The 17,037-nt window shown below is 40.7% G+C and overlaps 1 protein-coding gene across 2 annotated transcripts; it reads right to left on the reverse strand.

Annotated features, from left to right (window-relative positions):
* Positions 1 to 576: 576 nt before the first annotated feature.
* On the reverse strand, positions 577 to 15,050 carry LOC149081058 (uncharacterized). 2 transcript variants are annotated; one of them, XM_089237826.1, is made up of 8 exons: positions 14,998 to 15,050; positions 12,616 to 12,690; positions 12,264 to 12,501; positions 9,292 to 9,446; positions 7,267 to 7,422; positions 5,466 to 5,526; positions 3,488 to 3,636; positions 577 to 1,638 (listed from the first exon to the last, which is right to left on the reverse strand). In XM_089237826.1, exons 2-8 carry the CDS (start codon positions 12,688 to 12,690, stop codon positions 1,543 to 1,545), a joined length of 930 nt encoding a protein of 309 aa, XP_089093952.1. In that variant the 5' UTR covers positions 14,998 to 15,050; the 3' UTR covers positions 577 to 1,542. The 2 variants fall into 2 exon arrangements, with proteins under 2 accessions (XP_089093952.1, XP_089093953.1); XM_089237827.1 differs by lacking the exon at positions 3,488 to 3,636.
* Between the last annotated feature and the right edge of the window lie 1,987 nt (positions 15,051 to 17,037).

A 17,037-nucleotide genomic window follows, 5' to 3' on the forward strand; every position in this document is an offset into this window, starting at 1 on the left:
GGACTCCTGGTTAAGAGGTTCCCCCCCCCCCGCTCTAACCCATACTCAGATCTTTTGAATGTTAAAGAGACGGTAGGCATCTCTCCCTCTTTTCAACTTATTCTTGCGAGCATCCAAGAATATTTGATGGATCTACTCGATTCTGTGTGAAGTCTTGATCTAAACCTCTTTAAAACCATCCCGTTCAATTCACATAATACTGGTCTTGGCAAGAGAGGTGATTTTAGATTTATTTATTTTTTTAGCCTAATGTACGAAGGAAAGACTTTCTTTTGGATATTGTGCAGAGATGTAAACTCCAGAAACCGCAAGAAGCCCAGGCTCTGTTGCAAGAAGCAATATAAGTGCTTCACCCCCGGGGGAGGACCTGAGCTTCTCCGGCAAAACCAGAATTTACTGACGTGTCAACAATTCAAGGAATAAGTGGTCAGGAAAATCAGATTAGGAGAAGGACGGCAAAATCGTAGATTTGCCTCTGCTGAACATAAATGGTACATACAACTTGAAAAAGATCGAACACCCTTAGTACGAAACTCCCTAACCACATTCTCATGCTCCATTGAAATCACCCAAAAATTTCTGTTTTTTATTGAACAGTTTTATTCACAGATGCTGATGTAAAATTCAGACTTGAATATGTACAGGGTGGTCATAAAATAATTTTGCCGGTACACAAGCCCCCCTAGTGGCCACAAAAATCAATGAATGCAAATGAAATCAGATGTTTCAATATATGTGCTCGAGAATGAAAAGAGGAACAGAAACCTTGTGGTTATGGTTACATCAACAAAAATTCTAATGGCAAGACACTCACATTTATGTATTGCAAAGCTATCCATGCAGTAAAAAACCATGAATGGCACTAGAACTACCGTTCTAGTGCGGTGTTTATCATGCTACAGGTGTAGCATGATAAACACAGTCTCAGACAAAGAAAAACCAGCATGGAAACAACCAATGCAGATGACATTATTTTCGTAGGAAGTCTCCCTCACCGAGGGAATAGCGCTCCAACCCCCCCCCCCCCCCCCGGTGAGATATTTTTCTGTGTTCTGGGGCTGGTGTTTAATCCAGGTTTTCCTGGGAATAGGATTTCCGCGCCATGTGCAGCGTGAAGGAGGGGATTGGTTAAAAACTTGAAATTCGAGTTTATTAACCAATCAGCATTTTCATGTTGCAAGCGTCGCAGATAACCTGCTCCTAGGAAGACCTGGCTTTACGGTGCTACAAGTACCATTCCAACACCATTCATCGTTTTAAACTATGCCGATCACTTGACAATGCGTACAAGTGAAGTTGCCATTTGAATTTTTCAAATTTTATTTGCTGTGACCTAGACTGCGAGAGAGGTTTTTGTTACTCAATGTTTGTCATTTTCGAAAGCATACTCTGAAACATATCTCTGATTTAATTCTTATTTCCTGACTTTTGTGACAACTAGGTGCTTGTATATCGAAAAAGTTATTTAGTGATCACCATATGATTACACACACATACATTACGCACAATTTTCAATCTCTCAACATATTAGCATTTCATTTTTCATCCGTTCGAAAGAGACTTGATATTATCCAGTATTTGAGCTTCATCTTCACATGACCAGAGGATCTTTATCAGCTCCATGGCTTTAGTACATCTCTGCGGACATAAAAAATAAATACCGTTATTGTAATTATTGGCATTTGAATTATATAAGGATAACGGATGCATCAAAAATTAATTAAAAACGCTCAAATGATGGTGAAAAATTATGGTTCGCATGAATGCCATCAGAGGGAGATCCGATTATTTTTTTTAATAAGAATGAAATAAATTTACTTTCATAAAGTTTCAAAACTTATTTTATTACGGAAGAATGAATACAGATAGAACCTGTTCGTTTGAAGTAGTTACCCTGTGCATTGTTCATACAAAGATGTAAATGCTGATTGCAAGCCTTTCTGAACGTGAATACGTCTTTCAAATCATCTGATAAATACTAGAATTAGATTGCATTTGCAAAAAGTTGTGTAACAAAATAACTTATATACACTCATATCTCAAGAGGTATAAGTATATACTCAGTATACATCAGCGCTTTTGATGCCTGCAGGTAGATCTCGTTAAGGCAATCCAATGATGCCTCCTGTTTTAATACCTCTTATGGTCCGTGCACTGGGCTTGCGTGCCACTTTCGTAGCCAAACTGTTCTATGCCATATCTTGACAGGTTCACAATGCAAAATAAAAATCAATGGTGTCTGATAGGCATTTTTGAGATGCATCTAGTGATGCCCCTCCAGTTTTAATACCTCTTCTGGTCTGGGTAACAGGCTTGTGGCATGCTTTTGGAACAAAATTGTTTTACATAATATCTTGACAGGTTTGCAACACATGTAGACGAGATTGGTATCGTCTGTTAGCTATTTCAAAGACAAATCTAGTGATACCAATTTAATTTTGTCACACCTACAAATGGCCTATCAAAACTTGCAGCGTATCTATGACACAACCTATCCCAATTATTATTTTTTTGTCACATCCTCTAGTGCAGTGTTTCTCAACCACCAGGCTGCGAGTGATTAGCCATTTAATTTTTTTTTTTTTCATTCATTTTCTGTTGGTCATGTGTTTGACCGGGCCTTCTTCTCACAAAAATGAATGAAACCGGGCCGCGGGTTTGAAAAGGTTGAGAACCATTGCTCTAGTGCCTTCGTCACTGCACTTCTTTAGGAACCTGAGAATTGTTCCCTCCCCCCCCCTTCCCCTCCCTTAAACAAATTCTTTTCCGAGGAAAGGGTCACAGGTTTCTACAGATGTCATATTACCCGTCAAAACATCAGTCTGATATTTCTACAACCAGCCTACTTCCCCTGATCTCGCCGTATATGCGATATTTTCCTTTTTCTTTGGATAAAGAATTTTCTTAAGGGGAGGCAACAATCCTCGGGTTCAGAAAAAGTGCAGTGACATAGGCATTGGAGGATGTGACAAAAAAAAAAAAAGACTTGCGATCCACTCTTACATATTTGCATGAACAATGGCAAAAATTCATAATTGCTCAGGGTAGTTACTTTGAAGGAAATGCCAAATAAACAGGTTCTATCTGTACTCATTCTCCCATAATAAAATAAGTTTCTGAACTTTTGTGAATGTAGTAGCAGTTCCGAAACTCAACAATAGATGGGACTGACATTCAGGGCTGTCTTAAGAGCATCATGGGCCCCGGGGCAAATGATTTTTCTGAGGCCCCACCAGGCAAATTCTTGAAAATCTCAATTTTGTGAGACCCCTTTTCTCTTGAGATGCCCGGGTGGGCCCATACCTTAAGATGGCACTGAATACATGTGCGTGCGCCAAATTTACTGACAACCTGATTTGCATCTCAACACCATCTATCCCACAGACTTCGCTAACTAATTTTTTTTTTCTTATTAAAGGAAAATCTGATCTCTCTGTGAAAGCATTAGTCTGATTGATACCGGTTTTATGACAAAAGTATGAATCACCGTATCTGTCGCATCCTCGAGAAGCCTATCATACCATCCAGGAAAGAGTAACATGAGGATTACCATGTCTTCCCTACGGCACGTTCCCAACTTCAACGCCATCAAGGACGAGTCCCACACTTGCAGTGCACTTGTATCAAGGAACGTATCTAAATTAAACGATTAGGTGGTTACATATAGGCCATGCAAGTAATGGGAGAATTTTAATAACTATTCTACACTAGTGTTCAAAACGAAGAGAATTTTCACTTTTGGTCAATTGTTTCTGGAACTTCTGGGCAAATTGGAATGAAATTAGGTATGCACATATGTGGGTCTAATACAAATGAAATAGGCACACAACAATTGTTGTATATATATATATATGCATGGTCGTGCATAAGACGCATCAGTGCCTGATGGTCAAACATAAAGCTTACGATATCACGTAAAAAAAATTAGTATGTGAATTCAGAGATCTGGAAATTTTATCTCAGTATTTCGTCTGCCCTGACTATATATGTGGAAGAGTGATCAAATGTGTGTGATTGAATGTGTAAGTGACCATAAGAGTGATCTAATGTGTAACTGTTTCTGTGACTAAGGGAGTGACCACACTCTGTCTCTCATATGGTCACATACTGTCACTTACTCATGTGGTCATCCATCCACTCATTTTGTCACTTGTGGTCAGGGTAAGCGAAATGCACCGGGGACAAAACGTGCCAGGGGCAAAATGTCTGAGGCAAAATTTCCGTTAACTGTGAATCGTGCTAGAAATCACAGCTGTTTAAGGGTCCTCTATAGCAGTTGGCCTCACTTCTTCAGCAATGCTGTTTAAGCTTCTGGGAGGGGGATGATGAGCTGCAATCGCACTCCTAAAAACGCCTCAGGAATGCTAAATAGGGTTAGGTCAGGAGATATGACTAGCCACTTCATCCTGCGAATAGGCTATCTTCTCCTTCTAGAAGCTCGTCGACCATATCAGCCCTTTGTGGATGAGGGCTGCCGCCCATTAAAATGAAATCATCGCCAGCTGTACCCTGAAAAAGGTTAACGTAGTGCTCTACATTACACGGGGTGTGTGTGCCCATCAAACATGACGCCTGCCCAAAACCATCCAACCTCTGTTCCCATAGTGGTGCCTTTCTCTCATATTCGGGGACAGATTGCAGGTTCCTGGTTCTCTCCAGACAAACATTGTCGAGAATCAGCGGTTAAGCTGGTTCTCTGCCCGCATAGAGCAGGCAGATCTACAACATGAAACTTCAAGCATTTATTATTTTTACTTCAAAATATAGAAGTAAGATTGCAGCATCAGCAAGAACACAAAACAAGCTCGATTCTGACAACATAAAGAATGATAGGGTCACACGTATGCTCAGAAAACACACTCTGGCATGCACCAATTCATTAGAAATTCCATAGAGGGATGTGTATGAGGTGCATGTGCGATTAAGTGGTTTAGTTAAACCGAGACCTGCTACCCGTCCCTCAACATCAGAGAAAGAGACCACTACGGTGGCTTCTTCTTTACCGCACACCAACTCTAGTCCTATATCGCCATATGGCAATTTCCAACTAGTGGAGTTGGGTGGAAAATGAAGGCGCCATCTATCGGAGGTCACCCCAGGCTCGATCGGTAAAGAACTTTTCTGGTGTTCCTTTAGCTGGATTCGAACCCATGGACCTTGACGGCAACCTTTATAGTGGAAGACGAGCATTTTAAGACTGCACCACTCGGGCACATTATGGAGGCTGCAATTTGGTGGATTTTGGGCAGGCATCATGTTGCATGGCTGCACAGACCTCTGTATCTCTACCAGAGGATCTGTGACTGCTGTGAGATATAGGGGATGACATCTCATAGATCTATGTTCACCTTTCTCGTGGGTCAGTTGGTGCTGATTTCATTTTAAAGGACAACCACACATGTCCACATCGGGCTAAAATGTTAGCAACAAATAATTATATATATATATTATCCATTATTATTCACCTTCTGGCGGAACAGAAATCAACATAGCCAGCGAGCGAACAGTCTCGGGGAAAAGATGTATCTGGAAAGGAAGAATTTTCATCTTTAATAACAACAATAAGGTAGGAGCAATGTTTTATTATTTGTTCAATGGTATAAAAACTGTGAAATTAATTTCTGTGCATCATGTAATTTACAGGGTGTAAGTAATCACCGATTCAGAGCTGTTACAGCCGTAACTATTCATCGGAAAGTTATGAAGTTGCGATTGCTTTATTGAAGGGCAAAAATAAATTAACAACATTCATCATGTCGCAATAGTTTCATGTTCTTACAATCGTCTAAACATCTCCATCTGAACCATTACTATTCTCACTTCTTCGCTAAGGAGTATAACGTCATATTCACATGAATATGCTTTGCTGGTGGAACTCTTTCACGAATGTGCCGATTCTGCACCAAAAGTTATACAGATTTTTGATCTAAAAAAAAGGCTAAAAAAATTCTTAGCATCATTTCATCAAGAGATTCCTAAAATTTTAATATTTTCTGATGAGTAGCCAAGGCGGCAGACAGCTCAGAACACACCAACTTTAATTGTGTTGAATTGTGCATTCAGTGGCGTATTTATGCTGGGGTTAGCTTTTAACGGGCTATTGCCTAGAGTGGCAAGTTTGAGGAATGAATGGTCAAGAAAATTACACGTGAATGTAGGAAGGTGGAAAACTTTGTGTAGCCTATAGGCAAAAATCTGTCTTTGCTTAGAGAGCGAAGGACTAGGTCAATGAATGGACCTTGAGCGTATGCAAGCATATAAATGACCAAAAGCATGACAGACGAGATCAGTGAGCGATCAAAATAATCACCTTGAGTGAGTGAAAATATGTGAATGAGCAAAAGAATGACGTAGAGAGCAAGGGAGGTCAGTGAGTGACAAAAAGAGTGACAGAGTGAGGGACAGAGTCAGAGTGAGTGAGCATGCAAGCATGAGAATAACCCAAAGAATGACCCAGCACATTTGCAAGCATTGAAGTGACCTAGAGAGTAAGGAACCAGGTCAGTCAGCAACCAAAAGAGTGACCTGGAGTATGCGAGTGACCAAAATAGTGTAGAAACCATATACATGACCAAGAGAGTGATGAACTATAAAATGTGAGAGCATGGGAAGTGACCAAAAGAATATGCAAGCATGTGAGTTGTGAGTGACCAAAAGAATATGCAAGCATGTGAGTTGTGAGTGACCAAAAGAATATGCAAGCATGTGAGTTGTGAGTGACCAAAAGGATATGCAAGCATGTGAGTTGTGAGTGACCAAAAGAATATGCAAGCATGTGAGTTGTGAGTGACCAAAAGAATATGCAAGCATGTGAGTGACCAAAAGAATATGCAAGCATGTGAGTGACCAAAAGAATATGCAAGCATGTGAGTGACCAAAAGAGTGTGCAAGCATGTGAGTGACCAAAAGATTGACTTGGAGACACATGCATATTTACAGGGGGGCAACGCAGGTTATAACATAGGACGCCGAATTAGAAGGAGGAGTGGTCAAGAAAATTAGATTAGAATGGGAGAAGGGCAGCAAAAATTTCATAGCCCCCAGACAGTGCTTTGTTCTGTGCGAGATATGACAGGTACGAAGACAAAGTGCAGCATTGTCTGATTCTAGAATTTTTGCCTCCCGAGTTAGAATTGGGGGATATAACAGCACAGTGGGAAATACTCAAAATATTCATCCCGCAAAAGATTTCTACATCAATATAACTGCTGTAATTAACGATAGCAGTCACAACTAAAAAACTGTCAAATAAAAAAAGCATCTCACCAAAGAAGTACCTTCCTCCAACGTTGATTCAACCGCATTCACGAATTCCTTCAGAACCACGAGAAGCACCGGATGGCCTTCGGTATGAAACCAAGCGTGACCCACTATGGACAGGAATTTATTGAATAACATGGGACTGGAAGCACATGCGGGCACCTAATGAATAACCAAACTGGTTACTGATTGCATAGCTAGCATAATAATTTCATACTTATTATACAGTGAAACACACTTCAAGACACGCCCCCAGCGTACTATTTTTTCCACTGAAGTCGGAATCAGTAAGTTCCGAGAGAGAAAAATTTTATGTCTGTTTGTTAATGATTGGGAAAAGCCTATTTTTATAATTCAAATGTGTTCGTAAAAGTAGGTACTCATACTTCTTGTCTGCAGGTGCCTCGAGATTTTCACAAATTTGTGATGCACCCGAGTGGTGCAGTGGTAAGAATGTGAGCCAGTCTCTCATTTAAAAAGTCTCTCCGCAGAGAGCAGGCAGACCTACAACACACGATACTGACATAACGAAAATTCAAGCATTTCCATCTTTATTTCAGAAAATGTAAGACAGATGGCAGTATATGAACACGAAACAAGTGCAACTCTACAACATAGATAGGTACATTAGGCCACACATTCTGGCATGTGCTGATTCGATAGAAATTCCGAAGAGGAATATGTACAAGGTGCATGTACTGTTAAGTAGTAGTAGTTCCAACATGAATGGCACCCAGGTAGTCTTAACATCATGGACTCCCCCTCGCGTAAATGATGGCACTGAGGCCATTGTAACGACATTATGGGATCCTTGTGTAAAGCTACCTAAGTTTTGCAATGGTCATTTCCCACAATTTCTTGGACAATGGTGATTTGTTCACTCTTTGTGGAGGTTGAAGACTGCCCTGGCCTCGCATCATTCTCGATACTCTTTGTAAGCAATTTTAGAATAGTCATTGACACTCATAAACTCTAGTTGTGTCCTCTATGCGGATTTTAACATTTGTGAAGTCTCTGTGAAGGATTTTCGCAGCAAATATTCACGGACAAATTTTTTCATAACATCTTTTGGTCAAAACAAAAAGCTTCTAATGCCCATGACCACTGATTGCAGCACACGTGCCGTACATTAAGGGTGTTCAATGTTCCGAAGAGTACAGGCCATTTAAGTGATCTGTAAATGTACTGTGGGTCATTTAAGTGTATTGTGAATGTGGGGTGGGCTGCTTGAGTGATCTGGAACTGCGCTGCAAGTCACTTGAATGATCTGAAAATGTGCCGCAGGTCTCACTTGAGTGATCTATAAATGTGCCGTGGACTCCTTCACCAAACACCAACTTTGGCCATATCGCTATATTGCAATTCACTGTTGGTCTGGAAATGAAGGCGCCATCTATTAGTGGTCGCCTCAAAAGCGTTGTTAGGGAAAATATTTATATTCTTCTCCGGATTTGAACTTAGTACCATGACTGCAACCTTCAGGGTGGTAGACGAGCACCTTACCGCCACACCACTCAGGCGGTTGTGCCATGGACTGCTTGAGTGATCTAGAGGTGTGCCACAGGACACTTAAGGAATATGTAACTGTGCCCCAAGTCACTTAAGTGATTTGAAAATGTGCCACAGGTCACTATCATTCAAGTGGTTCGAAAATATACAGAGGATCACTTAAGTGTGTCGTAAATGTGGGGGGGGGGAGCAGCTAGTGTGATCTGGAATTGTGCTGTGGGTCACTTAAGTGATCTGAAACCGCATCGCAGGTCACTTCGGTAAGCTGGAAATGTGGCACTTTTATCAAAATTAGGTTTGAGGTTGCAGAGCCACATTTGGCTCGCAGGCTATGGGTTGAGCATGTATGCTATACATGTTTGATGAATCAGATGGAAACCAGCTCCCATTCGTTGCTTAAATGTTACACTTTGCTTGCTCAGCTTGGAGGACGAGGATGTAATCTATTTAAACCCGAGAAACATTAAAAAAATTCTAAAACTTTTCGAAAATAGTACACAAAAGATGAAAGAACCATTTTACAATTTTTCGGCTTGACAGCAGAGCCTTGACTATCAGATCAGACTTGACGTGCACACTCGAGCACTGGTCTAACAAATCCAGGACTTCATCTTCAAACAAATCTGGCTGGGAAACGAGGAGGAATGCTAATGTACTGGCCGAAACTTCGAGAGTTCCTATGAAATGACATGAAAGAGTAGGAACACACAGCTTTGAGAATAATGTCATAGATGAAAATGTTTCAAATTAATACAGCCAATATTAGCTGGGAACAAAGTACTACAACTATTAAACCACAAATGCACCTTGTCCATATTCCTCTGCGGAACCTCTAACAAATTGGTACATGTTGAAGTGTACATGTAGTGAAACCTGACATGAAGTTTTTCTGTGTAATGCTTGTTATGTGTAGTGCTGCCATCTGCCGCCAGTTTCTCTAACTATGAGTGAAGTGTAATGATTGAATAATTATTGTTGTAGGCCTGTTGCTCTCTGTGGCGGGCAAGACCTCATTGTGAAAATCTTTCAACACACGACAGAGTTGGTTTCTTAATAGTGGCGACACTCAGAGACAAATTTAAAGACGGGTGTACTCCTGGGGCCCAGACTTCTAAAGGGCCCCCAAAAAACTCAAACTTCACACTTTTTCCTAATTTAAGGGGTCCAATATTTTCTTTTGCGCCCGGGGACTCAACCGAATTTAATCCACCACTGGCGACACTGCTTTAGAAACACTGTGCTACAGAGATATTGAAGAACCAGGCGCGCGCACACACACACCACTTCACATCTCTGATATCAAAGTGTTCTGGAAGGATCAGTGTAACAGAGACAGGCAATAGTACTGTTTCCGAAGCTTACATTACCTATCCTATGAGAGCAAATGAACTTTTCGCTTCTTTCCAGTGTGCACGTCCAATCACAAAGTGATGAGAAGATTTACAATAGCAGCACCAAAGACGAGAATAATACAAAATAAAATTCTTCTATGTAAGCTTGTTTTGCGACCAACATTGCTTTATGCTGCACAGGTGTGGTTCTTCATATCGGATGCAAGCATTATACAAATCAAAGCGGTAAAAGCAAACTGGTTCATACGTAACTGTCATATTAGACAAGATACAAAAACCAAGACAATTTTTTACTTTGTTCAGAGGCTTGCAAAGAATCGTTTCGAGCAAATTAAAAACATCGGAATGGGAGCATCTTAACAACATCTCCCCTTACAGAAGTGAGGAACACCTTAGGCTAAGAATTTACTCACAATGTGTCAAAGCCTAACTTTCCCGACCTTTAAACACACAAAATACATCTCTTGTAAATAGACATTTTCTCCCTTAAGGAATATGGTGTATATACATTTATTTCAGGTCAAATAGAGTATTTCCATGAGCTGCGTGAAACTCAAGACTTCTGTACATAGAAATATTTCTCCACAGCGGAACTTTGATTACGCTAAAAATTTAACTTAAGTGTAACTGCATAGATGTAAATATAGTATGATAATGAAAAGCAAAAATATATATAAATTATATCGCTCTCAGAAAAATGCATAAATATGTAATCGTGATAAGCGAATTGGCCCTGATAAGATTCCTTTTTCCATAAGACACCAATAATAAACTTTCTTTTTGGTTTTCTCGGGAGCAAAAAGATAAATGGGAATGGTCCTGGTATTTTCGAGTCTCCCATGGGAAAGAGAAATTGAAATGAAAATATGGTGGTGGGGTTAAAAAACGTAGAAAAAGAAATAAAAGTGTGATGATGAAAAAAATTTGTTAGTTCGGGGAAGGCACGATCCCGCATCGTCATGGCTATCATAGTGCAACTTAATTCTTTAAACCCTTTAGGGCTTGAGAGCTTCAAAAAATGGAAGCAAAATTTTATAACAAATCTACATAAAAGTCATGGCTTAAGCAGCACATTTGCGCCTGTAGATGGTGAAAGCTGGATAGGGAGGGTATGTAATGCGAAAACTGCATTGTGGATCCTCAAGATACCAAGGATGGTTTGAAGGGTCGAGGTTCCCATGACAAATATTTATTGTCAGTGAATTCCGCGTGCGGAAGACCTTTAGACCTTTTTTTTTCTTGTGCCTCCTTTTCCCGTGTCTTAGTCGCCCCATCCACTAGCAAGACTCTTTCTACTTATTGAATTGATTTACAAGTAGATTTATAAGTGCACAGAAATTTTGTAAATGTGAATGAATTTCTGCACCCCTGGGCTGAATACTGTCAGCCTCCCTGCCATGGTGTCGAGGGGGGGGGAGTTACTGGTATTGGATTCTAAAATTAGTCACACTTTTGCTCCCCACATTTACTTGAATGTTGCATTCATGTTAATGTTGTCAACATGGCCGAGGTGTCATAATCTATCATCTACCCAGAGGTCATGATGGCTATAGTGCAATCATTTATAATTTACTTCAGTGGGGGACCACAATGTTGTTAAGGTGGCCTTAGTACCATCATTTGGCCAGTGGTCCTCAATGTTAAGATATGGCTCTGGAGGCATCATTTACCTATAGCCCATGATGTTGTCTCAAGATGGTCTTGGTACTATCATTTATCCAGGAGTTCACAATGTTATGATGGTCATAGGCATCATTTACCCCAGAAGGGATCCATGAGATCATTAAGATGCTGTTTAATGTTCATATTTGTTTTTCCATTGATCTTGGTGGCCCCTTCATACACCTGCCATGTCCCCAACTCTTAATTTATTTTTACCCCTGGCCTTCTTTGAACCTCTCCTAGCATCCCCATGGCTGTCTTAAAGCATGTCCCCCCCCCCCTCCCAACTCAGGCAATGCCCAGAGAGGACCTCACGTGCACAGGGGACCATAGTGATAACGAAATTTGGTTGTATGGTTATATATTCTTCATATTTCATATATATGGTTTATATTCTGTGTCTAGCGAACAATTGGTTGCTACTATTATAAAACCCGCCTTCTTCTTAGAAAAAATTTGAATAAATGTATGTTTTCTTACCATCTTTGACACCAGCGAAAACTCTTCTCAGAAATTCTTCGCAGAACTCAACACGAGACACATCATATGCATCGCTTAATTTCTGTATCATTCTCAGAACACAGTCGACAGAATGCTCAAATCCCAAGACTTCGGATGAAATCGAGAGAATTCCCATTCTACACACTTTAGACACTAATGAGTTGAATCTTTCATCGTTCGTTGAAGGAGGAATGCTTTTTTCGATCCTCAGTGCAACCTGAAAGAAATGTGGATCAAATATTCCCATAAATAAACTAGGTACAGACAATGGGCGGAACTACTCTATGAGAAAGGATTCATTCGCAGGTCTGAAACACTTCTGACTACTTGCCTTATCCAATATACAGGAAACTCCATATGATCTCGTTTCTAACACGCCAGATATATCTTTAATTTCTGACTCCATCTGCAATAAAAAAAATTTTTTTTGGATAATTTTTTACTAAGTGCTAATTAACATTCACATATGCATAAAAAGGGGCAGTTACCCTAGATGGCAATCCTAATGGGGAAGGCGGCACATTTTGAGGGAAACGAAAAACATGACATTATAAAATCATTGACTTTTACAGAACAGAGGGTGGCAAAACATTCCCTCCTGTCAAAAATGATGCCAAATACTAGTTACAGCAAAATGCGGATCCAGCGGAAGATAGAGTAGAAATTTAGGAGACTTGGCAGCTATGATATGGAGAAAATTTGCATTTTGTGTAAAATACAAGATGATCTGATGCACCTACACAAAAAGGCCATCACACTGGACCGATATCTATTTGCAGCTGAAGATACGTGCCTCTGCTTCATTTGAAGCTGAAGATGTCTACCTTCACTCCATTCAAATGCAAAGGTAGGTGGGGGGACTTAGAAAAATCATTTTGCCCGTGATGTTCTCAAGATGGCCCTTTTTTAAGATTGATCACATTAGAAACACAGATATCCGTGCAAAAACAAATGTGAAAGATGTAAAAGAAATACATATAAGCGAGAGGAGATAGGCAGACCACATGGCGAGATTCAAATACAGCCAGAGTCACCAGCTGATATGGTTGATGAAAACAAGATAGACCTCAAACAAGTTGGTAAGATCCAATTGTCGGGGTGATGATGGAGAGGGCCTGGAAGAGAAAGGCTCAAGACAGAAAGTGTTGGAAGATTTGTAACCAGCAGGATCAGTAGCATAAAGATTAGGATGAAAGCACGCGTCCATCCAGGTAATTATTGATCAAATGCCATTTTTATTGGTTATTTTCAAGTGAATGAATAATTGAGGAACCAATTATCTACGTTTACATTATTTTCTATGGGCCCCAAAGCAGAATGTTTAGCACTGTTCTGCGACGAACCCTCTTCTGACTGGAAATGTTTAGCGGTAAAAATCCCCATACATGTAATAGTGTTTTTTGCACTTTTTCTTAAAATCCTTCCGAATTGTTCTGCAGTAGCGCTAATTGTTCTGCGACGTACGTCGCAGTTTTGGCACATTCTGCTTTGGGGGTCTATGGGGAAGTTTGATTCAGATTACGAACACATTCAAGGAACAAATTTTGCTCACTAACCAAAATTCCGTTGTTTAAAACAAACGTTGCATATCATGATTGTGAAACCATCAGCGTCCTTTTGCTTAGCACCTCTATTGGATGAGCTGAATGGAGGATACTTGTGGTTGTCACATTTTAGCTGGGTTTTCCTAGGAGCAAGTTTCATGCAGAGACGAAAACGTTCATTGATTAAATACGAGCATTTCAGTTTTTTTGAACAATCAGTGTTTTCACGCCGAACACAGCACAGAAAACCTGGCTGTTACTGACTTCATTGGTGAACAACTTAATAATGACTAATCTAAATTCACTAATTATGCTGGCAAGACCTATAAAAAATGATGTTTTATGTCAGTTGCCGTTAAGCCAAGGTCTTTCTGTACTTAACGAACACATATTTTTTGAACTCGGAGGGGGGGGGCGTCCTTTTTGAGGCTGCTAATAATCAAATATTTAGTTGAAAAACATTTTTAAAGTTGTTGAATTGTTAAAATGTATTATCACCTGACTAAGAAGCAGGGCCATCTTTAAAGCACTTTGGGTCCCCCCCCCCCGGGTAATCTTGGGGGCCTACCCACCTGGAAGTAACCAACCGAAGCTGTTCCCCGGGTGGGCCCATCCGTTAAGACGGCACTGGTTTCTGAAGAAGCCTTAATTTTATTACAATCAGAGCCATATCTTGACACATAGGCCCGCCAGGTCACGGCCCACGGGCATAAATGCGTAGGAGGCCCTACTGAATAATGAGAAATGGAACTAGAATTTTTGATAAGTGCGTTAATTGATGTATTGTTACTTCCAGGTGGGTAGGCCCCCAAGATTACCCGAGGGGGACCCAGAGTGCTTTAAAGATGGCCCTGCTTCTTAGTCAGGTGATAATACCAATTTGTGTCCCTTAGGGGCCGTTCAAGTATTACGTAAGCAAATTTTTAGCCATTTTTGATTTAGCCCCCCCATTGTCAGCAAAATTTCGTCATCAGCTCTCCCCTCTGAATCCTAACTCATATTTTCATAAAGGGTGGTTGATGACGTAAGCAATATCCAAACCCCCCCCCCGTCATCAAATCGGAAACCCCCTTTCTTCCCCCCCCCCCCATCGATGATGACGTAATACTTGAATGGCCCCTCATACCAAAGCTGTTCCAAACTCACATTAAAAGAAAAAGATAAATTACCCAAGCTTGTTTTCACCCGCCTTCAAATTCGTGCATCCGTCGCCTTTGTTTGTAAACAAATACACGATGATGATGATGATTGTAAAGCACAGTCAAGAGTTGCCATGTTTAGAGTGACCATACGTCTCGTATTTCCCGGGACAGTCCGGGTATTTTTTGTGTTCTTGGTCGTCCCGACTTTTTGGCAAAAGAGTCCCGGTTTTTTCCGTATTTTACACGAAGTCGATTTGAATTTTTTTCTTCATGGAAGTCAAAGATTGACATTGCTTTTCAACTAATAAATTATTTTATGATAATTACAACATAAAAGAGAATAATTATCTCCCACATTCGTCTTGGTGAACGTTTTTCTTCGTGGAATTCATTTTAATTCACTCCAATTTGCAGTAATGGTTCATTTCCCGCCTTTTTATTTTTCCGTAATTTCAACAATATTTGGCAACTTTGTTTAGTTTTGGTGTCATTTTTGGCGATGTCCCGTATTTTCCCGTATTTGGAATCCCAATGTCCCGTATTTCTCTCGAAGAAATATGGTCAGCCTAGCAATGTCAATGAAAAGTTTCCAGCCAAAATCCTCATCAAAAGTAGCCCAAATAATGTTTGAACTCGTGCTGTCATCTAGAAAACAACATGTGAACTACAGCTGACAGTAATCTAATCTAGCCCAGTGGTTCTCAACGGCCTCCTAGTGGTACTGAGATACTTCAAGGGGGCCACGGAAGAAAATGGAGAAAGGGTCGGTCCATGACAGGTGGTTTGGAGGGCAGCAGAGAACTGAGAAGAAAAATTAAGGTGTGAAGAAATAAAGTTTTATATCAGTGACTATGCACTTACAGAATCCAACAATAGTACCCATAAAAACCAGGGCCATTTTAGGGCATGGACTCACCAGGGCCTCACCACCTACATTTCACAGCAGGTTCCCTAGGATGGGAGGTTTTCGCAGGCCCCCGGATAGATTTTTCACAGGCCCTTCTTTTTTAAATATAGTGTATAAAAAAACAAAAAAATGATGAAAACCATATCAGGCCTCCCGGGCTGCAGCTCTGCCAGTCCCACTCTTGTCATGCCCGGGGGGGGGGGGTCTCATGCCCATAATTGACCCTACCTCGTGATATTTTGTATAGTACAATAAATTTTTAAAATAAGTAGGAAATATGTAGGCTGTTTATTTCCACCTAAGTGTGGGTCTACCATATATAGCATAGTTTCCCAACCTTTTTTGTCCCATCGCCCCCTTCTTCAGAATTTTTTTCTCCTAACGCAATCAAACCCATAGGAGATCCTATGTTATACACGTAGCTTCTACCGCCCCATGGAACATTCCATCACCCCCCAGTGGGCGTTAACGCCCACGTTGGGAATCACTGATACATAGCATCACTTTACCTGGGGGGGTCTATGATGTTGAGACGGCCCTGAATAGAACTCGGACTAGCGGGGAGCTCAATAAATTCAAGCCCAGTGGTCTGGAGGCCAATCTTATTAACAATCAATTAAATACGTATAAAGGGATCTTGCTTCTAGATGAGGGTTGAAGACTCTGGATAAGACAGGGGAGCCACGAGAAAAAATATATGGTTCAAAGGGGGCCAAGGGCAAAAAAAATGTTAAGAAACACTGATTTAGCCTACAAACAGGGCTTTATGATTTTTTTTATTAGGGGTCATTCAAGTATAACGTCAGCATCGGGGGAGGAGGCGATTTGCTAACTTTTGATGACGGGGGGGGGTGGACGATGCTTATTACGTCATTCGTATTTTTAAAAAGAGTGGCGGATGCCATAAGTCTCTAAAAAGTCATTAAGAATATTCAACCACTCTTGTGTAAGTGGTAAGATATCTTACTCAGTGCGTGGAACAGTGCCGTCTTAAGTGAATTTTTTTTTTTGGGGGGGGGGGGGGTATTGGTAAAGCCTCCTAGATAGAGGTATCTAGGAGACTTTGGTATTGGCCCCGGTTCTGTTGAGGTGGCCGCCCGATCCTCACTGCTGAAAGGAGTCATACTAGATTCTACAAGCAGTCACACGTGCTTTCCCAC

This window comes from Pholcus phalangioides, unplaced genomic scaffold (assembly GCF_987345545.1).
Source record: "Pholcus phalangioides strain wild (caught in Gottingen) unplaced genomic scaffold, Ppha-v1.0 ptg000010l_1, whole genome shotgun sequence".
Taxonomy (NCBI): domain Eukaryota; kingdom Metazoa; phylum Arthropoda; class Arachnida; order Araneae; family Pholcidae; genus Pholcus; species Pholcus phalangioides.